Source organism: Nerophis ophidion, linkage group LG03 (genome assembly GCF_033978795.1).
Source record: "Nerophis ophidion isolate RoL-2023_Sa linkage group LG03, RoL_Noph_v1.0, whole genome shotgun sequence".
Lineage (NCBI taxonomy): Eukaryota > Metazoa > Chordata > Actinopteri > Syngnathiformes > Syngnathidae > Nerophis > Nerophis ophidion.
The window spans coordinates 8881558-8909079 of record NC_084613.1 but is presented as its reverse complement, the minus strand read 5'-3'; the positions used below and the strand labels follow the sequence as shown (position 1 = coordinate 8909079).

The following is a 27522-nucleotide window of genomic DNA, read 5'->3' as shown; positions in this document are numbered from 1 at the left end:
GTCTTCAACGGGCGTGACGTCATCAATGAGTGTGACGTCAATAACGGGCATGACGTCTTCAACGGGCGTGACGTCATCAATGAGTGTGACGTCAATAACGGGCATGACGTCTTCAACGGGCGTGACGTCATCAATGAGTGTGACGTCAATAACGGGCATGACGTCTTCAACGGGCGTGACGTCAACAACGGGCATGACATCATCAATGGGCGTGAGATCATCAATGAGAGTGACGTCAATAACGGCATGACGTCAACAACGGGCGTGATGTCATCAATGGGCATGACGTCATCAACGGGCGTGACATCACCAATGACTGTGACGTCAATAACGGGCGTGACGTCAACAACAGGCGCGACGTCATGAACGGGGGTGACGTCATCAACGGGCGTGACGTCAATAATAGGCCTGGCGTTAAGAACGGGGGTTGACGTTAATAACGGGCTTGACGTCTTCAACGGGCGTGACGTCATCAACGGGCGTGACGTCAAGAGCAGGCGCGACGTCATCAACGGGGGTGATGTCATCAACGGGCGTGACGTCAATAATAGGCCTGGCGTTAAGAACGGGGGTTGACGTTAATAAGGGGCATGACGTCAATAACGGGCGTGACGTTAGGAACGGGCATGATGTCATCCATGGGTGTGACGTCAATAACGGGCATGACGTCATCAACAGGCGTGACGTCAATAACAACGTGATGTTAATAACGGGCATGATGTCATCTATGGGCATGACGTCAATAATGGGCACGGCGTCATGAACGGGGGTGACGTTAGTAACGGGCATGATGTCATCAATGGGCGTGACGTCATCAATGATGAAGGGGCGTGTCCTGATGAGTGGGCGGGCGGGGTCGCCAGTGGAAGAGTCGAGTTACGTGAAGCCTGAGATGCTCGCCGGTTGTTGGTTGTGTTTCAGCGGAAACAAAGATTGTAAGTGCAGATTGAGCGAGAAGAGCAACACACGACTATGTATTTACGCTCCTGAAGCTGAAAAGAGGAAAAATGGACGCCACGGCGAGGCGTTGGCGTGAGGAAGGAAAGCTCCCCGGTGATGATGATGATGATGGAAGATAGAGGAGAAGGAGACGGTTGCTAGGGCGACGCTGTGTTTGAAAGAGAAAGCTACCAAAGACGCTAATTTGTGTTGTTGTTGTGAACGCCTTGAACAGGGAGGTCGTGGGAGGCTGCGAGGGGGCGTGGCCTGGGAAGTCAGCCTTCGCCAGAGACCCGTGCCCAGAGTCACCTTCCAGGCTGGCGACCCTTATTACATTAGCAAGCGGACCAGGGAGGAGTGGCTGGCCAAGTGGAAGATGGAGGTGAGTACCACTGCTCTACTCCGGCCGCAAGGGGGCGGGGCCTCAGAAGGTCATCATCTGATACGACATGACGGTGGCACTCGAACAGCCTTCTGGCTTTTGTGCTGACAATTGTTGCAAATCTTTTTTTTTTATATTTGCGAAAAAAAGGTTTTTACCGGCAAATCGGTTTTTTTTATTTGCAGAAAATTTTTCTTTTTACTTGCAAATCGTTTTTTTCATTTACAAAATTTAGTTATTTTACTTGTACTTTTTTTAATTTGCAACAAAAACAATTATTTTACGTGCGAAACATTTTTTTTATTTGCAAATTATTCTTTTTTTTTTTTTTATTTGCAAAAGAAAACATTTTTTTTACTGGCAAAACATTTTTTTTTGTTTGCAGAAATTTTTTTTGCAAATCTTTTTTATAATAATCATAGTTTTACCTGCAAATTCCATCCATCCATCCGTCCGTTTTCTACTGCTTGACCTTTGTTTTTTTTTAAATTTGCAGAAAAAAAATGTTTTATTGGCGAAACATTTTTTTTTATTGCCGAAAATTGTGCTTTTTTTCTTACAAGTTGTTTTTTTTAATTAGCAAAATTAAAATGTTTTCTTTTCCCTGCAAATATTTTGCTTCATTTGTAACAAAACATAATAATTTTGCTAGCGAAACGTATTTTTATTTGCAGAATTATTTTTCAAATTTTTTTTTACCTTATGAATATTTTTTTATTTACAGAAAATGTTTATTTTTTTACTTGTGAATAGGTTTTTTTTTTTTTTTTTTCAGAAACTACATTTATTTTACCGGTATTTTTTAATTTTTGTTTGCAGAAAACGTTTTATTTGCTTAAAATATATATAGATTTATTTTACTTGTGAAATTTAATTTTTTAATTATTATTATTATTATTTTCAGAAACTACATTTATTTTACCGGCAATTTTTATTTTATTTTATTTTTTTTCAGAATTTTTTTTTTTTAATTTGCTTAAATTTTTCTTTTTTTTTTTAACTTCTGAATAGTTATTTTTAATTTTTATTATAATTATTATTTTTCAGAAACTACATTTATTTTACCGGCAATTTTTTTTTTTATTTGTAGAAAAAACATTTTTTTTAATTTGCTTAAAATATTTTTTATATATATACATATATTTTTTTTGTTTATTTTTTTATTATTATTATATTTTTTTTTTTTCAGAAACTACATTTATTCTACCGGATATTTTTTTTTATTTGAAGAAAATAGTTTTTTTTAAACTTGTGAATAGTTTTTTTTGTTGTTATTATTATTATTTTTCTTCAGAAACTACATATATTTTACCGGCATTTTTTTTTTTTTTTTATTTGCAGAATTTTTTTTTTTTTTTTTAATTTGCAGAACTTTTTTTTTGTTTTGTTTTTGTTTTTTGAGGGACGCAATGATATTTTGTAGCTGCACTTTTTCCTGCTGTGGGATTATCTTGCACTTTCTCCTGGAAACATCTCTCTCACTCAAACTTTTTTTTTTTTTTTTTTATAAACACTGGAGCCCCCTCCCCCAAAAACCCTCCCCATCATGGAAAGGAGTGTGCTGGCCTGGCCTGCAGCCAACCAGGAATGTGCTCGGCGACCACCTGACCCCCGAATTCCCAGACAAAGAAATGGTTTTTTTTCTTTTTTTTCCTTGAGAGGGGTTCATGGGGTTGGGGGGGGGGCGTTGTTAAAAAAAAAAAAAAAAAAAAAAAAAAAAAAGCCTCCCTCCACACTGGATCATGAGGCGTGTTCGGGTATGTGTGCCGCATGTCTTTGTTTTGCACGTCTACTTAGCGAGGTAGCATTTTAGCAAGAAGGTTGGGGGGAAATACGCCGACTGCAGCGCTTTCTAGAAAACCTTCTTGTGCACCATCTGCAGCTTGAAGCGGGGGCGGGGGTGGGGGAGCCGGTGGGGGCAAAGGCAACGTGAGCAAGTGAGGAAGAGTTTGAGAAAAAAAAAAAAAAAGTTTTTTTCCACTGTGGTTTTAATACGTGCTTTAAAGTGTTTCCTGTTTCACTTCATCGACCAAATATGGTCACGTATCCTTTTGGCAACAGTATTTGATCTCGGGGACAGGAAGTAGATGACTTGTGACGATTAATATTTTGTGGCTTCGATTAATCGTTAGATAAGTGTGACTTTAAAAAAAAAAGGGGGGATTTAAATCGCAACAGGTGCCGGAAACTTAAAAAAATACGTGGACACAGTTTCCGTGCCAACGCTTCAATTGAGCACACGTGAGAGCGGTAAATGTTAGCCACGTTAGCGTAGCGGTGTGAGCTACATGTTATTGTTATATTTCATTATCATGCTAAGTTAGCAACGCTAGCATAGCGATCTGAGCGACATGCTAACATTACAATTGAACATCATGCTAAGTTGGCAACACTAACATAGCGATGTGAGCTACATGCTATTTTTATATTTTAATATCATTCTGAGTTAGCAAGACTGGCATAGCGATGTGAGCTACATGCTAACATTACAATTAAGCATCTTGCTAGGTTAGCAACAATAGCACAGCGATGTGAGCTACATTCCAACATTACGATTAAACATCATGCTAGGTTGGCAACACTAGTATAGCTATTTGAACTACATGCTATTGTTATATTTCAATATCAGGCTAAGTTGGCAACACGAGCATAGCGATGTGAGCTACATGCTAACATTATGATTGAACATCATGCTAGATTAGCAACACTAGTACAGCTATTTGAGCTACATGCTATTGTTATATTTAAATATCATGCTATTTTAGCAACACTAGCATAGCGATGTGAGCTACATGCTAACATTACGATTAAACATCATGCCAGGTTAGCAGCACAAGCATAGCGATGTGAGCTACATACTAACATTACAATTGAACATCATGCTAGGTTAGCAACACTAGTATAGCTATTTGAGCTACATGCTATTGTTATATTTCAATATTATGCTAAGTTGACAATGCTAGCATCGCGATGTGAGCTACACATGCTAACATTAAATTTGAACATCATGCTAGATTAGCAACACTAGTATAGCTATTTGAGCTACATGCTATTGTTATATTTCAATATCATGCTATTTTAGCAACACTAGCTTAGCTATTTGAGCTACATGCTATTGTTATATTTCAATATCATGCTAAGTTGGCAACACTAGCATAGCGATGTGAGCTACATGCTAACATTACAATCGAACATCATGCCAGTTTAGCAACACTAGCATAGCTATTTGAGCTACATGCTATTGTTATATTTCAATATTATGCTAAGTTGACAACACTAGCATACCGATGTGAGCTCCATGCTAACACTACAATTGAACATCATGCTAGGTTAGCAACGCTAGCATAACGATGTGAGCTACATGCTAACATTACAATTGAACATCATGCTAGGTTAGCAACACTAGCATAGCTGTGTGAGAATGTTCCAGCATTCTTCCAAAAGTACATTGGTGAGGTCACACACTGAAGGCCTATTTCATCCCAAAGGTGTTCTATTGGGTTCAGGTCAGGACTCTGTGCAGGCCAGTCAAGTTAATCCTACACCAGACTCTGTCATCAATGTCTTTATGGACCACTGGTGCACAGTCATGTTGGAAGAGGAAGGGGCCCCGCTCCAAACTGTTCCCACATGGAATTGTATATATATGTATGTATATATATATATATATATATATATATATATATATATATATCTATATATATATATATATATATATATATATATACATACATACATACATATACATGTATGTATGTATGTATATGTAGGTATGTGTGTATATGTATATATGTGTATATGTGTATATATACATATATGTATGTACATATGTATATGTGTGTATATATATATATATGTGTATATATACATATATGTATGTACATATGTATATGTGTGTATATATATATATACACTATGTGTATATGTGTATATATGTATGTGTGTGTATATATATATATACACGGTGTGTGTATATATATATATATATATATATATATATATATATATATATATATATATATATATATGTATGTATGTATATACGTACACGCTTGCATAAATTGTCTACTAGTCTCTCCCTCTCCTTTTTAAACGCTGCAGGCCAGTCTTTCCACACACACACACACACACACACACACACACACACACACACACACACACACACACACACACACACACACACACACACACACACACACACACACACACACACACACACACACACACACACACACACACACACACACACACACACACACACACACACATACACACACACACACACACACACACACACACACACACACACACACACAGAGAGTGAGGCCCCTTCCCCAAAAAAGAGGTTTACATTTCCAAATGGGAAGCAATCCAAATACAAATATCTGCTTCTTATAGCACTCTACTTTTACTGTACTTTTATTGTACTTTTGCTATAGTTCTACTATACATTTACTGTACCTTTACTATAGTCTTACTGTACATTTACTGCACTTTTGCTATAGTTCTACGAGACATTTACTGTACTTTTACTTTAGTTCTTCTATATGTGTACTGTACTTTTACAATAGTTCTACTTTACATTTACTGTACTTTTAATATAATTCCACTCTACGTTTACCGTACTTATGCTATCGTTCTACTATACATTTATTGTACTTTTACTATAGTTCTTCTATATGTGTACTGTACTTTTACAACAGTTCTACTGTACATTGACTGTACTTTTACTATAGTTGTACTGTACTTTTACTATAGTTTCACTGTACATTTACTGCACTTTTACTACAGTTCTACTATACATTTACTGCACTTTTACTATAGTTCTACTATACAGTTACTGTACTTTACTATAGGTCTACTATACGTTTACTGTACTTTCACTATAGATCTACTTTACATTTACTGTACTTTTACTATAATTCCACTATACGTTTACTGTACTTATACTATAGTTCTACTATACATTTACTATACTTTTACTATAGTTCTACTATACATTTTCTGCACTTTTACTATAGTTCTACTATACATTTACTGTATCTGTACTATAGTTCTACTATACATTTACTGTACTTTTACTATAGGTTTACTATACGTTTACTGTACTTTTACTATAGTTCTACTATACATTTACTGTACTTTTACTATAGTTCCACTATACGTCTACTGTACTTTTACTATAGTTCCACTATACATTTACTGTACTTTTACTATAGGTATACTATTCATTTACTGTACTTTTACTATAGTGCCACTATATGTTTAGTGTACTTTTACTATTGGTCTACTATATGTTTACTGTACTTTTACTATAGTTCTACTATACATTTACTGTACTTTTACTATATGTCCACTATACATTTACTGTACTTTTACTATAGTTCCACTCTATGTTTACTGTACTTTTACTATATGTCTACTATATGTTTACTGTACTTTTACTATAGTTCTACTGTACATTTACAGCACATTTACTATAGTTGTACTATACATTTACTGTACTTTTACTATAAGTCTACTTTACATTTACTGTACTTTTACTATATTTCTAATTTACATTTACTGTACCATTTACTTTAGTTCTACTATACATGTACTGTACTTTTACGATAGTTCTACTTTACATTTACTGTACTTTTACTAAAGTTCTAATATACATTGACTGTACCTTTACTGTAGTTCTACTATACATTTACTGTACCTTTCCTATAGTCTTACTGTAGGTCTACTATACGTCTACTGTACTTTTACTGTAGTTTTACTATGCATTCCCTGTACTTTCACAGTGATTAAACTATAGTTGTACTGTACAATTACTATAATTTCAGTGTACTTTTACAGTACTGTCACTGCATTTTCTTTGTACATTTCAATATTTTTACTGTACTTTTATGATAATTTGACTGTACTTTTGCTATATTTTTACGATACTTTTACAAGCGTTTTGAATTGTTGTGCTTTCATTATAGTTGTGCTGTACATTTACTATACTTTCACTTTACTTTTACAGTACTTTCACCATTTTTTATATATTTTCAGTGTACGTTCACTTGACTTTTACTATACTTTCACTGTACTTTTGCTGTTCTTTCGCTTTACTTTGACTATACTTTTACTATATTTTTGCTTTTCTACTGTACAATTACTATAGTTTCACTGTATTTTTACAGTACTTTCACTATATCTTTTTGTTTACTTTCACCATACTTTTACTGTACTTTAACTACACTCTTACTTTACTTTTACTATATTTCCTCTGGACTTTCACTTTTCTTTCTGTACTTTCACGGTACTTTAACGATATTTTCATCGTACTTTACCTATACTTTAACTGTACTTTTACAATATTTACACTGGACTTTCACTTTTATTTCTGTACTTTAACTATATATATTTTTTACAGTACTTTCACTATATCTTTTTGTATACTTTCACTGTACTTAAAATATATTTTCATTTTACTTAAACTACTTTTACTACATTTCCTCTGGACTTTCAGTTTTTTTCTGTACTTTCGTGGTACTTTAACTATATTTTTTAATGTACTTTTACTATAATTTCACTATATCTTTTGGTATACTTTCATTTTACTTAAACCATTTTTACTACATTTCCTCTGGATTTCACGTTTCTTTCTGTACTTTTACTATACTTCCACGGTACTTTAGTAACGATACTTTTACTGTAATTTTACAACATTTACGCTGGACTTTCACTTTTCTTTCTGTACTTTATATATTTTTTTACAGTACTTTCACTATATCTTTTTGTATACTTTCATTGTACTTTTACTGTACTTTAATTATACTTTCACTTTACTTAAACTACTTTTACTATATTTCCTCTGGACTTTCACTTTTCTGTCTGTACTTTCACTATACTTCCACAGTACTTTAACAATACTTTTACTGTACTTTTACAATATTTACGCTGGACTTTTACTTTTATTTCTTTACTTTTACTATATATATATTTTTTTACAGTACTTTCACTACATCTTTTTGTTTACTTTCACTGTACTTTAACTATATTTTCATTTTACTTCAACTACTTTTACTACATTTCCTCAGGACTTTCACTTTTTTTCTGTACTTTCGTGATACTTTAACTGTATTTTTTAATGTACTTTTACTATACTTTCACTATATCTTTTGGTATACTTTCATTTTACTTAAAGTACTTTTACTACATTTCCTCTGGATTTCACGTTTCTTTCTGTACTTTCACTATACTTCCACGGTACTTTAGTAACGATACTTTTACTGTACTTTTACAATATTCACGCTGGACTTTCCCTTTTCTTTCTGTACTTTATATTTTTTTACAGTACTTTCATTATATCTTTTTGTATACTTTTATTGTACTTTTACTCTCCTTTAACTATACTTTCACTTTACTTAAGCTACTTTTACTACATTTCCTCTTGACTTTCACTTTTTTTGTATACTTTTGCGGTACTTTAACTATATTTTTTACTGTACTTTTACTATACTTTCACTATATCTTTTTGTTTACTTTCATTGTACTTTTTCTGTACTTTAACTATACTTTCACTTTACTTAAACTACTTTTACTATATTTCCTCTGGATTTTCACTTTTCTGTCTGTACTTTTACTATACTTCTATGGCACTTTAACGATACTTTTACTGTACTTTTACAATATTCACGCTGGACTTTCACTTTTCTTTCTGTACTTTAACTATATATATTTTTTACAGTACTTTCACTATATATTTTTGTATACTTTTATTGTACTTTTACTGTACTTTAACTATACTTTCACTTTACTTAAACTACTTTTACTAAATTTCTTCTTGACTTTCACTGTTTTTGTATACTTTCGCGGTACTTTAACTATATTTTTTACTATACTTTTCCTATACTTTCACTATATCTTTTTGTATACTTTTGTTGTACTTTTACTGTACTTTAACTATACTTTCACTTTACTTAAACTACTTTTACTATATTTCCTCTGAACTTTCACTTTTCTGTCTGTACTTTTACTGTACTTCTATGGCACTTTAACGATACTTTTACTGTACTTTTACAATATTTACGCTGGACTTTCACTTTTCTCTCTGTACTTTAACTATATATTTTTTTTACAGTACTTTTACTATATCTTTTTGTATACTTTTACTGTACTTTAACTATACTTTCACTTTACTTAAACTACTTTTACTATATTTCCTCTGGATTTTCACTTTTCTGTCTGTACTTTTACTATACTTCTACAACACTTTAACGATACTTTTACTGTACTTTTACAATATTTACGCTGGACTTTCACTTTTCTTTCTGGACGTTGACTTTTTTTTTTTTTACAGTACTTTCACTATATCTTTTTGTAAACTTTTATTGTACTTTTACTGTACTTTAACTATACTTTCACTTTACTTAAACTACTTTTACTACATTTCCTCTGGACTTTCACTTTTTTTGTATACTTTTGCGGTACTTTAACTATATTTTTTACTGTACTTTTACTATACTTTCACTATATCTTTTTGTATACTTTTGTTGTACTTTTACTGTACTTTAACTATACTTTCACTTTACTTAAACTACTTTTACTATATTTCCTCTGAACTTTCACTTTTCTGTCTGTACTTTTACTGTACTTCTATGGCACTTTAACGATACTTTTACTGTACTTTTACAATATTTACGCTGGACTTTCACTTTTCTCTCTGTACTTTAACTATATATTTTTTTACAGTACTTTAACTATATCTTTTTGTATACTTTTACTGTACTTTAACTATACTTTCACTTTACTTAAACTACTTTTACTATATTTCCTCTAGACTTTCACTTTTCTGTCTGTACTTTTACTATACTTCTACGGCACTTTAACGATACTTTTACTGTACTTTTACAATATTTACGCTGGACTTTCACTTTTCTTTCTGGACTTTAACTATATATTTTTTTGCAGTACTTTAACTATATCTTTTTGTATACTTTTACTGTACTTTAACTATACTTTCACTTTTCTCAAACTACTTTTACTACATTTCCTCTGGACTTTCACTTTTTTTGTATACTTTCATGGTACTTTAACTATATTTTTTACTGTACTTTTACTATACTTTGACTATATCTTTTTGTTTACTTTCATTGTACTTTTACTATACTTTCACTTTACTTAAACTACTTTTACTATATTTCCTTTAACGATACTTTTACTGTACTTTTACAACATTGACGCTGGACTTTCACTTTTCTTTCTGTACTTTAACTATATATTTTTTTACAGTACTTTTACTATATCTTTTTTTGTACTTTCATTGTACTTTTACTGTACTTTAACTATATTTTCACTTCACTCAAACTACTTTTACTACATTTCCTCTGGACTTTCACTTTTTTTTCTGTACTTTATCTTTATTTTTTACTGTATTTTAACTATACTTTCACTTGACTTTGAACTACTTATGCTATATTTTCGTGCGTGGCGTTCGGACATGGGCTTCAGCGGCCATCTGGAAGCGAGCGCGCAGGAACACAGAGTGCAGTGTTGTCAGAGTACGTGCGACCCGAGGCCTTTTAAGGATATTTATAAAGCACTTTGGCGTTGAAGAGCACATGTTTCTACTTAAATCCCTCCCCCTTTCACCTGATACGCTTCAAGGTCAAATATGATGTCACTTCACAACACATGCTAACAGTTAGCATGGTAGCTTTTCAGCTAATTCTGCACCGATGCGCCTCAGAGTCAAACATTGTCTTATTTCAAGCGTGTTTACCGTTAGCATGCAGGCATTATCATGTTAACATGCTAGCTGTCAGACTTAAACACTTATGACGTCTATTAAACAAGACAAGAAGCAAGGAATTAAACAGAGACAGAATGAAATTCGGCTCAATTGAGGTTGAGACATCTGGACTGTACTCCTTTCGTACTGTCTCACCACGCTCTGACGAAAGATTGTACCCCTGCTCTTTTATTTGGACTTTCCCCGTTTACATGGCAACATATGTTTCTAAGGGACGGGGGTCATAAACAGCCGTCGCCTTTGATTACAAAACAGTTCAAAGAAACGGTCGTAAAACGGTTCAAAGAACAGGTCGTCTGGAGGGGAGTCTGGTCCTGCTTAGACTTAGACTTAGACTTCCTTTTTATTGTCATTCAAATTTGAACTTTACAGCACGGATAAGAACGAAATTTCGTTACATAAGCTCATGGTAGTGCAGGATAAAAAAAAAGCAATAAGGTGCATATATAATTGAATAAATATATATAAATAATATCTAAATATATATATATAAAATAAATAAATATATATACATAAATAAATAAATAGATTACTGTACAGATAAATATATTGCACTTTTTCACATGATTCCTCTCTGCTTTGTAGTTCTTTGGTCAAGACAATATCTTGCTGTTGATTATAATACATCAAAGAAACATAACTCCCCATTCTACACAGTGGAGTTTTACAAGCCTTCTTGGTAGGATCAAAGACAGCTTTTGTCATTCTCGCCGGGAACTCATGGCAACACAAAGTTTTGTGATAACTTAGATACAATTATTCTGACACTAGCGTTAGCAGTTAGCGAGCGAACAGGGTCAAATACTTCATTTCAAGCATGTTCACCCTTAGCATGCGGTTATTAGCATGTTAGCAGTTAGCATGCAAGCTTTTCTTTGCTCATTAATGAAGTGTCTACCTGATGCACTTGAACCTAAAAATGTTTGTTTCTTCACAATACATGCTAACACTTAGCATGGTAGCTTTTTAGCAAATTCTGCACCTATTCGCCTCAGACTCTAATATTTTGTTATTTCAAGCAAGTTTGCCTTCAGAATGCTAGTGTTAGCAGTTAGCAAGCAGCAAACGAACAGGGTCAAATACTTAATTTCAAGCATGTTCACCCTTAGCACGCGGTTATTAGCATGTTAGCGTGCAAGCGTTAGCAGTTAGCATGCAAGCTTTTCTTTGCTCATTAATGAAGTGTCTACCTGATACACTTGTAAGTAAACATTTTTGCTTCTTCACAATACATGCTAACACTTAGCATGGTAGCTTTTTAGCTAATTCCGCACCTATGCGTCTCAGACTCTAATATTTTGTTTTTTCAAGCAAGTTTACCTTTGGAATGCTAGCGTTAACAGTGAGCATGCAAGTCTTTTTTTTAATTCAGAACACATGCTAAAAGTTAGCATTGTAGCTTCTCGGCTAATTCTGCAGCTATTCACATCAGAGTCAAATACTATGCTAACTGCTAGTGTTAGCAGTTAGCAAGCAGCAAACAAACAGGTTCAAATACTTAATTTCAAGTGTGTTCACCCTTAGCATGTGGGCGTTAGCAGTTAGCAAGCAAGCTTTTCTTTGCTCATTTCTGAAGTGTATAGATGATACACTCGTTACTTCACAATATATGGTAACAGTTAGCATGGTAGCTTTTTAGCTAATTCTGAGCCTCAGAGTAAAATATTTTGTTATTTCACGCACGTTTACCATTAGCCTGCTAGCATTTGAATGCTACTTTTAGCATGCTAGCTTTTCAGTTTTTTTCTAAAAGTCATATATATATATATATATATATATATATATATATATATATATATATATATATATATATATATATATATGTATATATTGCTACCCGATGCCATGTGGCTATTGCGTTACTTCACAACACATGCTAACTTAGCATGGTAGTTTTTTTTTGCTAACTCTGCACCAACACGCCTCAGAGTCAAATATTGTCTTATTTCAAGCATGTTTACCTTTAGCATGTGGGCATTATCATGTTAGCAGTTAGCATGCTAATAGAGTAAAATACTTGATATCAAGCATGTTCACCCTTAGTATGTTGGTATTAGTATGTTAGCATGCGAGCGTTAGCACATAGCATGCAAGCTTTTCTTTGCCCATTTCTGATGTGCCAGCACGCTAGCGTTAGCAGTTAGCATGCAAGGTTGCTTCTGCTCATTTATGAATTGCTCACCTGACGCACTTCAAAGTCAATTTTTGCGACTTCAAACATGTTTACCATTAGCACGCTAGCATTTGAAGGCTAACATTAGCATGTTAGCTTTGGTCTTTTTTTTCCGTTCTTCCTCCAATTTAGCAGGTATAGATCCAAAAGTCATATATATTGTTACTTGATGCTATGTGGCTAACTGTTAGCTTTTCTGCGTTGACTATACCAAAACTGCAATTCCTGGTAGTCAATACTAACACTAAGTAATACATATAATTATTTTTAATACTGTATTTTCAAAATAAAAGCTTCTCTCCAACCATTGCCTGCTTTCAATGACCTGCTTTGGTATATTTTTCGGAATATTGCAGTTCTCCTTCCACACTCTCAATCAACAGGGGGCAGCGGAGAGCCACATTAGTGAAGAGTTAGATGATGCCCCAGTGAGTGGTTGCCCATTTATTAGCTGTATTGATCCCGCGTAACACATTCCCATCCTCGATTTGTTGCAGGCAGAGAAAAAGGCCAAACTGATGCCAGCGATGGACTCGATAAACGACCCCGAGGAGGAGAAGGAGGAGGACGAGACGCAAAAACGGGAAGTCTCCCCAAGTCCGTGTTCGCCATCCCCGCACAGTCCGCCTCGGCTGAAGCCGTCACCACAACAACATCAGCAACAGCCTACTGACCCCGCCTCCCCCACTGTAGCCACTGCCCCTGGGCCCGCCTCCAACACAGGTGGCGACAAGACGTCCCCCAAGTCCGGAGACACTGAACCGGAGTACGAGGTGAGGCGACAAACTCCGAATGTGGTCTTCGGCTTTGGCTTCTTTTGTAGAAGGATCCTGGATTCCCAGGTACAGTTCTTAGCTGACGTTTCATTCCCAGGACGATCGGGGTTTCGGCATCGGAGATCTGATCTGGGGGAAGCTGCGAGGGTTCTCGTGGTGGCCGGGACGCATCGTGTCCTGGTTGATGACGGGCCACAGCAGAGCCGTGGAGGGGACCAGATGGGTCATGTGGTTCGGGGACGGGAAATTCTCAGTGGTGAGCGTTTTCCTACTTCTGGTCAAAGCAGGGTTCTCCGAAAGAAAGTCGGCTTGAGACGAGGATTTGCCTTCGAGATAACGTTTTAACCACAAGGCTACATTTGTTAACGACCCCTAGAACCGTGAGGTCCTCACGTTGACGGAAATATCAAGTTGTATGTAAAAAAATGTCCTCACGTTGACCGAAATGTCAAGTAGTGTGTAAAAAAGATGTCCTCACGTTGACCGAAATGTCAAGTTGTGTGTAAGAAATGTCCTCACTTTGACCGAAATGTCAAGTTATGTCTAAAAAAATGTCCTCACGTTGACCAAAATGTCAAGTTGTGTGTAAAAAAATGTCCTCACGTTGACCGAAATGTTAAGTTGTGTGTAAAAAATGTCCTCACTTTGACAGAAATGCCAAGTTGTGTGTAAAAAATGTCCTCACTTTGACTGAAATGTTAAGTTGTGTGTAAAAAAATGTCCTCACGTTGACCGAAATGTCAAGTTGTGTGTAAGAAATGTCCTCACTTTGACCGAAATGTCAAGTTGTGTGTAAAAAAATGTCCTCACGTTGACCGAAATGTTAAGTTGTGTGTAAAAAATGTCCTCACTTTGACAGAAATGCCAAGTTGTGTGTAAAAAATGTCCTCACTTTGACTGAAATGTCAAGTTGTGTGTAAAAAAAAAAAGTCCTGTTAGACACCGCTTGCTGACAGTAAGTTGCTCTTTGTTTTTGTAACTTGCGTAGTGATCCCATATTGATATCGGGATCGGTCCGTGGCGTGCTGGCGAGTCTGTTCAGTCTTTGCTAGATCTTGTCTTTTGGTTGCGCCCTAAAACGTGGTATGTAGGATATCATGTGCGATACAAGTAGTCCTGCAGCTTGTTTACTTATGTGTGATATCATGTGCGATACAGGCACATAACATATCTTGTGTGTTTGCAGGTTTGCGTTGAGAAACTCTTGCCCTTCAGTTCCTTCAACACTGCCTTCCACCAGGCCACCTACAGCAAGCAGCCCATGTACAGGAAGGCCATCTCCGAGGTTCTCCAGGTGAGGTCTGACCCGCACCACCAAAACCTGCACACCCTTCAGGCTCAGCTAAAATGTCCTCGCAGGCGGCGGGCGGCCGAGCGGGCAAAAAGTTCGCCGCGCGCCCCGACGGCGAGGACCCGGAGACGTCCAAGTCGACGGAGGTCCTGAACAAGGAGATGATCGCCTGGGCTTTGGCGGGATTCCAGCCCGCAGGACCCAAAGGTCTGGAGCCGCCGGAAGGTAAGAACAAGCCGGAAGGTAAAGAACGTGACGGTTCCACTGATTTCCACCGTGGTCGTACCCTCAGAGGAGCGTGACCCGTACAAGGAGGTCTACACGGGGATGTGGGCGGAGCCTGAAGCGGCGGCCTACACGCCCCCGCCGGCTAAAAAGCCTCGCAAGAGCGCGCCGGAGAAAGCCAAGAACAAGGACGTGGTCGACGAAAGGACGCGAGGTAAGCACAGAAAATGCTGGAAATGTGATGATCCATTACCTCCTGGGTACAATATTTTAGTACCGGTACTGGTGCCAAAATGTGTTTACATATGTTTTAGTACTTTTCGAAATAAAGGGGACCAGAAAAAAATGGCATTATTAGCTTTATTTTAGCAAAAAAATCTCAAACAATGACTCCTCATTAGTGTGCTGACGTGTGCCGTTCCACATAGTGACGTTTTCATACCTATTATTTTGTACAGATTATGAGGGACAACCTGTAAAAAGTTATTATTAAAACTGGACACACAACATAGACAGACAACAGAGTTTTAGCTACAGAAGTAGCTAAACACTGTGGATGGATGTTAGCCACAAGCTAGTTAGCCATGTCTTAAAGCATCTCTTCTTGAGGGTTATGTTAGCATGCTAAAATGCTAATTGTACTGTCAAATACTAAAATACGACTTGTCCAGGGTGCACCCCAAAAAGGACTAGCGGTAGAAAACGGATAGATGGAAGTACAGTACATGCTAACAATAGCATGCTTACAGTTAGCATTAGTGGACTACCAAAATATTTGAAACTGAGGTGCATATCTGCTAAATTAGTTAAAAACTAAATGAAACTAGCATGTTAAAATGCTAATTGTACTGTCAAGTACTAAAATACGACTTGTCCAGGGTGCACCCCATAAAGGACAAGCGGTAGAAAAATGGATGGATGGAAGTACAGTACATGCTAACAATAGCATGCTTAGAGTTAGCATTAGTGGACTACCAAAATATTTGAAACTGAGGTGCATATCTGCTAAATTAGTTAAAAACAAAAACAAAACTAACATGCTAATTTTAGCATGCTAAAATTCAAATTTTAAAAGTTAAAAAGTTAAAGTACCATGATTGTCACACACACACTTTTACTCTCAAATACTAAAATACCTGTCCAGGGTGGGTGCACCCCAAAAAGGACAAGCGGTAGAAAAATGGACGGATGGAAATACCAAAATATTTTACTCTGAGGTGTTTACCTAAAAATAATTGTTTAAAATGCTAGCATGCTAATGTTAGCATGCTAAAAATTCTAATTGTACCGTCAAATACTAAAAAACGACTTGTCCAGGGTGCACCCCATAAAGGACAAGCGGTAGTAAATGGATGGATGGAAGTACAGTACATGCTAACAATAGCATGCTTAGAGTTAGCATTAGTGGACTACCAAAATATTTGAAACTGAGGTGCATAGCTGCTAAATTAGTTAAAAACAAAAACAAAACTAACATGCTAATGTTAGCATGCTAAAATTCAAATTTTAAAAGTTAAAAAGTTAAAGTACCATGATTGTCACACACACACTTTTACTCTCAAATACTAAAATACCTGTCCAGGGTGCACCCCAAAAAGGACAAGCGGTAGAAAATGGACGGATGGAAATACCAAAGTATTTTACTCTGAGGTGTGTACCTAAAAATGCTAGCATGCTAATGTTAGCATGCTAAAAATGCTAATTGTACCGTCAAATACTAAAAAACGACTTGTCCAGGGTGCACCCCAAAAAGGACAAGCGGTAGAAAATGGATGGATGGAAATACCAAAGTATTTTACTCTGACGTGTGTACCTACAAATAATTGATTAAAATGCTAGCATGGCTAAAATGCTAATTGTGCCGACTCCCTCTATTTCAGAGCGCCTCATTCACGACGTGAGACAGAAGGTCCACAACATCGAGGGTAAGTCCCGTGGTTCCATGGAGGACACACCACGTGCGGGGACGTAACCGCCGTCCATTATTCTCACCCCACGCAGACGTTTGCATCTCCTGTGGAAGTCTGCACGTCAGCATCCAACACCCGCTTTTTGCCGGAGGAATGTGCCTGAACTGCAAGGTCAGCCATCCCTCGCCGCCATCTAGTGGTCGCTTAAAGTACCGCCGCCCATATTTGCGTCAAAGAAGGTACGCTGCATTGCCAAAAGTATTATGTGTGACGGTTAGCTGGCATCGTGGTGCGGGTTCGTTCTCTCAAATATGCAGCCGGACTTGGAAGAAATGAAGATTTATTTACACTAAGGAACAGACTATAAACAGAAAACTTGCACTAGGCATAAACAGGCAAAACAAAGAGCTAGCATGGGAGTTAGAAAAAAGAAAAAAAGAGCTAGCATGGGAGCTAGAAAAACAGGAAGCATAGCGCGGAAGCTAGGAAGAACAAAAACAGTCTTTTACCAGAGTTGGGAATCAGCGTCGTCACCTTTTGTGTGGAACAGAAACTAGGATGCGAGGACGAGTAAACGGAAAAAGCAGGCTTAAATAAGGACAGTAAAGACGAGGCAGGTGCCCGTCAAAAACAAGAGGCAGGTGACACTAATGCGTGACTATGGCAACAGAACAAAACAGGAAGTGCCACCTGGAACTAAGGAAGTCAAATACCAGCAGAATACGATACAAAGATAGAACAAAAACAGAATATGACATGATCCGGGCAGCGGACTTGAAGTGCCATCCCATTCCTAACCCGCAGGGTTTAATATGACCTTCTGCATTTATTACAGCTTCAAGTCTTCTGAGAAGGCTGTCCACAAGGTTGACGAGTGCATTTATACCAGGGGTCACCAACGCGGTGCCCGCAAGGACCAGATGAGTCGCCCGCTGGCCTGTTCTAAAAAATAGCTCAAATAGCAGCACTTACCAGTGAGCTGCCTCTATTTTTTAAATTGTATTTATTTACTAGCAAGCTGGTCTCGCTTTGCTCGACATTTTTAATTCTAAGAGAGACAAAACTCAAATAGAATTTGAAAATCCAAGAAAATATTTTAAAAAGCAGGGGTCAGCAACCTTTTTGAAACCAAGAGCTACTTCTTGGGTACTGATTAATGCGAAGGGCTACCAGTTTGATACACACTTAAATAAATTGCCAGAAATAGCCAATTTGCTCAATTTACCTTTAATAAATAAATCTATATATAGATATATCTATATATATATATATATATAGATATATCTATATATATATGTTTAAAAATTAAATTTAAATTTTTTTCCCTGCTTTCTCCTCTTTTAAACCCCTCAATTAAGTGTTTTTTTCATCATTTATTCTCTACAAAAAACCTTCCGGAAAAGGAAAAAAATGTACAACAGAATGAGAAATACCCATTTTTTTTTAAATATATAGATTTATTTATTAAAGGTAAATTGAGTAAATTGGCTATTTCTGGCAATTTATTGAAGTGTTTATCAAACTGGTAGCCCTTCGCATTAATCAGTACTCAAGAAATAGTTCTTGGTTTTATAGGAATTTTCCACCGTTTTTTCCAAAAGCGTATGGGTGGATGCAGTCTCCCAGTCTACGTTCTTAGTTCATCCCAAAAGTCTTGAGGTCAGGACTCTGTGCAGGCCAGTCAAGTTCACCCTACGCCAGACTCTGTCATCCACGTCTTTATGGACCTTGCTTGGAAGCGGAAGGGGCCCCGCTCCAAACTGTTCCCGACGTATAGCTCGGATGGTAGAGCGGCCGTGCCAGCAACTTGAGAGTTGCAGGTTCGATCCCCCGCTTCGGCCATCCTAGTCACTGCCGTTGTGTCCTTGGGCAAGACACTTTTACCCACCTGCTCCCTGGTTTAAATGTAAACAATTAGATATTGGGTTTCACTATGTAAAGCGCTTTGAGTCACCAGAGGAAAAAGCGTTCAAAGCCCAACTCCTGACAAACAACCCCACACCATAATTCCTCCTCCGTCAAATTTCACACTCAGTCCTGGCAACCTCCAAACCCGGTCTGTTCATGTTGCTTCCCATCCTACACAGTGGAGTTTTACCATCCTATTTCTTGGTAGGGCCAAAGACAGCTTTTGTCTTCTCGCCCGGAACTCATGGCAACTTAGATACAATTATTCTGACACCCCAGACTGGTCCATCAGATTGCCAGATGGAAAAGCGTGACTCATCTGTCCAAAAAAAGCGTCTCCACTGCTCTAGAGTCCAGTGGCGACGTGCTTTACACCACTGTATCCCATGCTTTGGATTGGACTTGGTGATTTATGGCTTGGACCCAGCGGAACGGCCATGGAAACCCATTCCGCGAAGCTCTCTGCGTACTGTACGTGGGCTAATCGGAAGGTCACATGACGTTTGGAGTTCTGCAGCAACTGACTGTGCAGAAAGCATCCGCCGACCCCTCTCTGTCAGTTTACGCGGCCTACCACTTGGTTGCTGTTGTTCCCAAAACTCTTCACTTTTCCTATAATAAAGTTGACTTTGGAATATTTTAGGATGTCGTGAAACAGTTCGAAGAAGAGGTGCCGGTCTGCTTTGTATATCCCGAGTCAAGACAATATCTTTGTGTGGATTACAATACATCAAAGAAACAGAACACCTTCATGTTGCTTCCCATCCTACACGGTGGAGTTTTACCATCCTTCTTCTTGGTAGCTTTTGTCTTCTCGCCGGGAACTCATGGCAACTTAGATACAATTATTCTGACACCCCAGACTGTGCAAAAAGCATCCGCCGACCCTTCTCTGCCAGTTTACGCGGCCTACCACTTGGTTGCTGTTGTTCCCAAAACTCTTCACTTTTCTTATAATAAAGTTGACTTTGGAATATTTTTGTAGGTCGTGAAACAGTTCGAATAAGAGGTGCCGGTCTGCTTTGTATATCTCGAGTCAAGACGATATCTTTCTGTGGATTACAATACATCAAAGAAACAGAACACCTTCATGTTGCTTCCCATCCTACACGGTGGAGTTTTACCATCCTTCTTCTTCGTAGGATCGAAGGCCGCTTTTGTCTTCTCGCCGGGAACTTATGGCAACTTAGGTACAATTATTCTGACACCCCAAACTGTGCAGAAAGCATCCGCCGACCCTTCTCTGTCAGTTTACGTGGCCTACCACTTGGTTGCTGTTGTTTCCAAAACCCTTCACTTTTCTTATAATAAAGTTGACTTTGGAATATTTTTGTAGGTCGTGAAACAGTTCGAAGAAGAGGTGCTGGTCCGCTTTGTTTAATTCGAGTCAAGACAATATCTTTCTGTGGATTACAATACATCAAAGAAACACAACACCTTCATGTTGCTTCCCATCCTACACGGTGGAGTTTTACCATCCTTTTTCTTGGTAGCTTTTGTCTTCTCGCCGGGAACTCCTGGCAACTTAGATGCAATTATTCTGACACCCCAGACTGTGCAGAAAGCATCCGCCGACCCCTCTCTGTCAGTTTACGTGGCGTACCACTTGGTTGCTGTTGTTCCCAAAACTCTTCACTTTTCTTATAATAAAGTTGACTTTGGAATATTTTAGGAAGTCGTGGAAACAGTTCGAAGAAGAGGTGCCGGTCTGCTTTGTATATCTCGAGTCAAGACGATATCTTTCTGTGGATTACAATACATCAAAGAAACAGAACACCTTCATGTTGCTTCCCATCCTACACGGTGGAGTTTTACCATCCTTCTTCTTGGTAGCTTTTGTCTTCTCGCCGGGAACTCATGGCAACTTAGATACAATTATTCTGACACCCCAGACTGTGCAGAAAGCATCCGCCGACCCTTCTCTGCCAGTTTACGTGGCCTACCACTTGGTTGCTGTTGTTCCCAAAACTCTTCACTTTTCTTATAATAAAGTTGACTTTGTAATATTTTTGTAGGTCGTGAAACAGTTCGAATAAGAGGTGCCGGTCTGCTTTGTATATCTCGAGTCAAGACGATATCTTTCTGTGGATTACAATACATCAAAGAAACAGAACACCTTCATGTTGCTTCCCATCCTACACAGTGGAGTTTTACCATCCTTCTTCTTCGTAGGATCGAAGGCCGCTTTTGTCTTCTCGCCGGGAACTTATGGCAACTTAGGTTCAATTATTCTGACACCCCAAACTGTGCAGAAAGCATCCGCCGACCCCTCTCTGTCAGTTTACGTGGCCTACCACTTGGTTGCTGTTGTTCCCAAAACTCTTCACTTTTCTTATAATAAAGTTGACTTTGGAATATTTTTTTAGGTCGTGAAACAGTTCAAAGAAGAGGTGCCGGTCTGCTTTGTTTATTTCGAGTCAAGACAATATCTTTCTGTGGATTACAAATACATCAAAGAAACAGAACACCTTCATGTTGCTTCCCATCCTACACGGTGGAGTTTTACCATCCTACTTCTCGGTAGCTTTTGTCTTCTCGCCGTGAACTAATGGCAACTTAGGTACAATTATTCTGACACCCCAGACTGTGCAGAAAGCATCCGCCGACCCTTCTCTGTCATTATACATGGCCTGTCACTTGGTTGCTGTTGTTCCCAAAACTTTTCACTTTTCTTCTAATAAAGTTGACGTCGGGATATTTAGAAGCGAGGAAATTTCAGGACTGGATTTGTGGCACAGGCGGGCAGCCCGTGACAGTTCCACGCTGGAAATCACTGAAAGCGGCCCGTTTTTTTCGCAGATGTTTCTAGAAACGGTCTCCACGCCTAAGTGCTTGATTCGATACACCGGGTTTGGACACGAGATTGTCGTCATTTGGATACTTTTGGCAATGTAGTGTGTTTTGTGTGTGGCTCTGTGTGAGTGTTGGCGGTCCCTCCTGTGGCAGAACTGCTTCCTGGAGTGCGCTTACCAGTACGACGACGACGGCTACCAGTCTTACTGCACCGTCTGCTGCGGCGGGCGGGAGGTGCTCATGTGCGGGAACAACAACTGCTGCCGGTGAGAACATCCTTACTGTTATCTAAGGCTCCTAAAAAATATAATATTACATTTAGCTTTAGATTGCATATTTGAAGTGTTTTATTTCTCTGTTTAATCTGACAGTAAAGTAAGAAGAAGTAAAGTAAAACTGGAGATTTTTATTGATTTTCAGTTAAATATGCTACAAAGACAACATATTTGATGTTCAAACTGATAGAATTTGATGCCAGCAACACGTGACAAAGAAGTTGGGAAAGGTGGCAATAAATACTGAGAAAGGTGAGGACTGCTCATCAAACACTTATTTGGAACATCCCACAGGTGGGCGGGCTAATTGGGAACAGGTGGGTGCCATGATTGGGTATAAAAACAGCTTCCCAAAAAATGCTCAGTCTTTCACAAACAAGGATGAGGCGAGGGTCACCACTTTGTTAGCAAATTGTCGAACAGTTTTAGAACAACATTTCTCAACGAGCTATTGCGAGGAATTTAGGGCTTTTACCATCTACGGTCCGTAAAATCATCAAAAAGTTCAGAGAATCTGGAGAAATCACTGCACGTAAGCGATTAGATCACAGACCTTTGATCCCTCAGGCGGTACTGCATCAAAAACCCGCATCAGTGTGTAAAGGATATCACCACTCGGGCTCAGGCACACTTCATAAAACCACTGTCAGTAACTACAGTTGGTCGCTACATCTGTAAGTGCAAGTTAAAACTCGACCACTACTATTTATCAACAACATCCAGAAACGCCGCCGGCTCACCTAAGATGGATTGATGCAAAGTGGAAAAGTGTTCTGACAAGTCCACATTTCAAATTATATTTGGAAACTGTGGACGTGGTGTCTTCCGGAACAAAGAGGAAAATAACCATTCGGATTGTTATAGGCGCAAAGTTGAAAAGCCAGCATCTGTGATGGTATGGGGGTGTGAAAAGGATATCACCACATGGGCTCAGGAACACTTCATAAAACCACCGTCAGTAACTACAGTTGGTCGCTACATCTGTAAGTGCAAGTTAAGACTCTGCTATGCAAAGCCAAAGCCATTTATCAACAACATCCAGAAACGCCGCCGGCTCGGCTAGGTCCGAGCTCACCTAAGATGGACTGATGCAAAGTGGAAAAGTGTTCTGAGAAGTCCACATTTCAAATTATATTTGGAAACAAGAGGACGTGGTGTCCTCCGGAACAAAGAGGAAAATAACCATTCGGATTGTTATAGGCGCAAAGTTGAAAAGCCAGCATCTGTGATGGTATGGGGGTGTGAAAAGGATATCACCACATGGGCTCAGGAACACTTCATAAAACCACCGTCAGTAACTACAGTTGGTCGCTACATCTGTAAGTGCAAGTTAAGACTCTGCTATGCAAAGCCAAAGCCATTTATCAACAACATCCAGAAACGCCACCGGCTTGGCTGGGTCCGAGCTCACCTAAGATGGACTGATGCAAAGTGGAAAAGTGTTCTGACAAGTCCACATTTCAAATTATTTTGGAAACATAGGGACGTGGTGTCCGCCGGAACAATGAGGAACATAACCATTCGGATTGTTATAGGCGCAAAGTTGAAAAGCCAGCATCTGTGATGGTATGGGGGTGTGAACAGGATATCACCACATGGGCTCAGGAACACTTCATAAAACCACCGTCAGTAACTACAGTTGGTCGCTACATCTGTAAGTGCAAGTTAAAACTCGACCACTACTATTTATCAACAACATCCAGAAACGCCGCCGGCTTGGCTGGGTCCGAGCTCACCTAAGATGGACTGATGCAAAGTGGAAAAGTGTTCTGACAAGTCCACATTTCAAATTATATTTGGAAACTGTGGACGTGGTGTCCTCCGGAACAAAGAGGAAAATAACCATTCGGATTGTTATAGGCGCAAAGTTGAAAAGCCAGCATCTGTGATGGTATGGGGGTGTGAACAGGATATCACCACATGGGCTCAGGAACACTTCATAAAACCACCGTCAGTAACTACAGTTGGTCGCTACATCTGTAAGTGCAAGTTAAAACTCGACCACTACTATTTATCAACAACATCCAGAAACGCCGCCGGCTTGGCTGGGTCCGAGCTCACCTAAGATGGACTGATGCAAAGTGGAAAAGTGTTCTGACAAGTCCACATTTCAAATTATATTTGGAAACAAGAGGACGTGGTGTCCTCCGGAACAAAGAGGAAAATAACCATTCGGATTGTTATAGGCGCAAAGTTCAAAAGCCAGCATCTGTGATGGTATGGGGGTGTATTAGGATATCACCACATGGGCTCAGGAACACTTCATAAAACCACCGTCAGTAACTACAGTTGGTCGCTACATCTGTAAGTGCAAGTTAAAACTCTACTATGCAAAGCCAAAGCCATTTATCAACAACATCCAGAAACGCCGCCGGCTCGGCTGGGTCCGAGCTCACCTAAAATGGACTGATGCAAAGTGGAAAAGTGTTCTGTGGTCGGACGAGTCGACATTTCACATTATTTTTTGAAATATTTGACCTCGTGTCATCTCGACCAAAGGGGAAGCGAACCATCCAGACTGTTATCGACGCAAAGTTGAAAAGCCAGCATCTGTGATGGTATGGGGGTGCATTAGTGCCCAAGGCATGAGTAACTTACACATCTGTGAAGGCACCATTAATGCTGAAAGGTACATACAGCTTTTGGAACAAAATATGCTGCCATCTAAGCGCTGTCTTTTTCATGGACGCCCCTGCTTATTTCAGCAAGACAATACCAAGCCACGTGTTACAACAGCGTGGCTTTGTAATAAAAGAGTGCGGGTACTTTCCTGGCCCGCCTGCAGTCCAGACCTGTCTCCCATGGAAAATGAAGCATTATGAAGCGTAAAATACGACCCCGGACTGTTGAAGGACTGAAGCTTTACGTAAAACAAGAATGGGAAAGAATTCCACTTTCAAAGCTTCAACAATTAGTTTCCTCAGTTCCCAAACGTTTATTGAGTGTTGTTAAAAGAAAAGGTGATGTAACACAGTGGTGAACATGCCCTTTCCCAACTACTTTGGCAGGTGTTGCGGCCATGAAATTCTAAGTTAATTATTATTTGCAAAAAAAAAAACAAAAAAAAAAAACATCAAATATGTTGTCTTTGTAGCATATTCAACTGAATATGGGTTGAAAAGGATTTGCAAATCATTGTATTCCGTTTATATTTACATCTAACACAATTTCCCAACTCATATGGAAACAGGGTTTGTATTTCCCTTCCGACCCCCCTAACCAATCTAAAATGTGGCCCAAGTGTTTTGCATATTACCCATCCTGCCCTGTGATGGATTAATGTACAGCATGTGTCATTTGTGATGATGTCTAGTCCCGGGTGTAAGAGAAGAATAGTCATGTGACTTAGTGGCGTGTGGCAGGTGTTTCTGCGTGGAGTGCATCAACCTGCTGGTGGGCCAAGGGGCCGCCCACGCCGCCATCAGCCAGGACCCCTGGAACTGCTTCATGTGCGGCCAGCAGGGGGCGTACGGCCTGCTGCTGCGCCGCGCCGACTGGCCCCGCCGCCTGCAGCACTTCTTCGCCAACAACCACGACCAGAATTTTGTGAGTCGCCGCCGTCGTCCTCACTCGCTCGCCGCTTTCCCCACCTGCTGACGTGTGGCCGCTTCTCAGGAGTCGCCGAAGCTGTACGCCCCGGTGGTGGTGGAGCAGAGGAAGCCCATCCGGGTGTTGTCGCTTTTTGACGGCATCGCCACAGGTGAGCTCTTTTTTTTAAGGCCGCTTCTGGCGCCCCCTTGTGGTGACAAGCAGGCACACGCCTCAAAATGATGTCATGTGGTACTTGGCACATGTTACAGTTAGCGTTTTAGCATGCTAACATCCATCCATCCATCCATCTTCTACCGCTTATTCCCTTTTGGGGTCGCGGGGGGGCGCTGGCGCCTATCTCAGCTACAATCGGGCGGAAGGCGGGGTACACCCTGGACAATTCGCCACCTCATCGCAGGGCCAACAGACAGACAGACAACATTCACACACTAGCTAACATTAGCATAATAATTTTTTGGGGGGGCTATTTTTTAAGCCAATAGCATGTTAGCAGGAGTACCGTTAGCCTATTCTGCTTAAATATAATTTTTACATGACACTATCTGGCCAGTGTGCTATCTGTTAGCATTTCAGTTCAGCTTTGGCTCTTCAGTTTCTATCAAAATTTTATATTCTAGCATTTAAGCATGCTAACATTAGCATGCTCCTTTTTTTTTTTGCAATTTATTTTGGTAGCTTTTTTTAAAGCCAATTTTACATCATGTTAGCAAAGTACCGTTAGCCTATTCTGCTTAAATATACTTTTTACATGACACTATCTGACCAGTGTGCTATCTGTTAGCATTTCAGTTCGGCTTTGGCTCTTCAGCAGTTTCTATCAAAATTTTATATTCTAGCATTTAAGTATGCTAACATTAGCATGCTCCTTTTTTTTTTGCAATTTTTTTTGTAGCTTTTTTTAAGCCAATTTTACATCATGTTAGCAAAGTACCGTTAGCCTATTTTGCTTATATTCTTTGTTACTTGACGCTATCTGGCCAGCCTGCTAACTGTTAGCATTTCAGTTCGGCTTTGGCTCTTCAGCATTCACACAAAGTTTCTATCAAAATATTTCATTCTAGCATTTAAGCATGCTAACATTACATGCCCCATTTTTTTAGCTATTTTTTTTAGCTTTTTTGGGGGGGCTATTTTTTAAGCCAATAGCATGTTAGCAGGAGTACCGTTAGCCTATTCTGCTTAAATATAATTTTTACATGACACTATCTGGCCAGTGTGCTATCTGTTAGCATTTCAGTTCAGCTTTGGCTCTTCAGTTTCTATCAAAATTTTATATTCTAGCATTTAAGCATGCTAACATTAGCATGCTCCTTTTTTTTTTTGCAATTTATTTTGGTAGCTTTTTTTAAAGCCAATTTTACATCATGTTAGCAAAGTACCGTTAGCCTATTCTGCTTAAATATACTTTTTACATGACACTATCTGACCAGTGTGCTATCTGTTAGCATTTCAGTTCGGCTTTGGCTCTTCAGCAGTTTCTATCAAAATTTTATATTCTAGCATTTAAGCAT

At 38.7% G+C, this 27522-nt stretch overlaps 1 protein-coding gene across 1 annotated transcript in view; it reads left to right on the top strand.

Moving 5' to 3' along the window:
* LOC133549072 (DNA (cytosine-5)-methyltransferase 3A-like) overlaps positions 1 to 27522 on the top strand; it is a 76739-nt gene that overhangs the window by 27288 nt on the left and 21929 nt on the right. Inside the window, exons 6-16 of the mRNA XM_061894172.1 lie at positions 1175 to 1321; positions 13779 to 14054; positions 14155 to 14313; positions 15244 to 15351; positions 15417 to 15573; positions 15641 to 15787; positions 17454 to 17498; positions 17575 to 17654; positions 22338 to 22450; positions 25822 to 26005; positions 26075 to 26159. Coding sequence (XP_061750156.1) covers positions 1175 to 1321; positions 13779 to 14054; positions 14155 to 14313; positions 15244 to 15351; positions 15417 to 15573; positions 15641 to 15787; positions 17454 to 17498; positions 17575 to 17654; positions 22338 to 22450; positions 25822 to 26005; positions 26075 to 26159 — 1501 coding nt within the window. The remainder of the gene's footprint in view (positions 1 to 1174; positions 1322 to 13778; positions 14055 to 14154; positions 14314 to 15243; positions 15352 to 15416; positions 15574 to 15640; positions 15788 to 17453; positions 17499 to 17574; positions 17655 to 22337; positions 22451 to 25821; positions 26006 to 26074; positions 26160 to 27522) is intronic.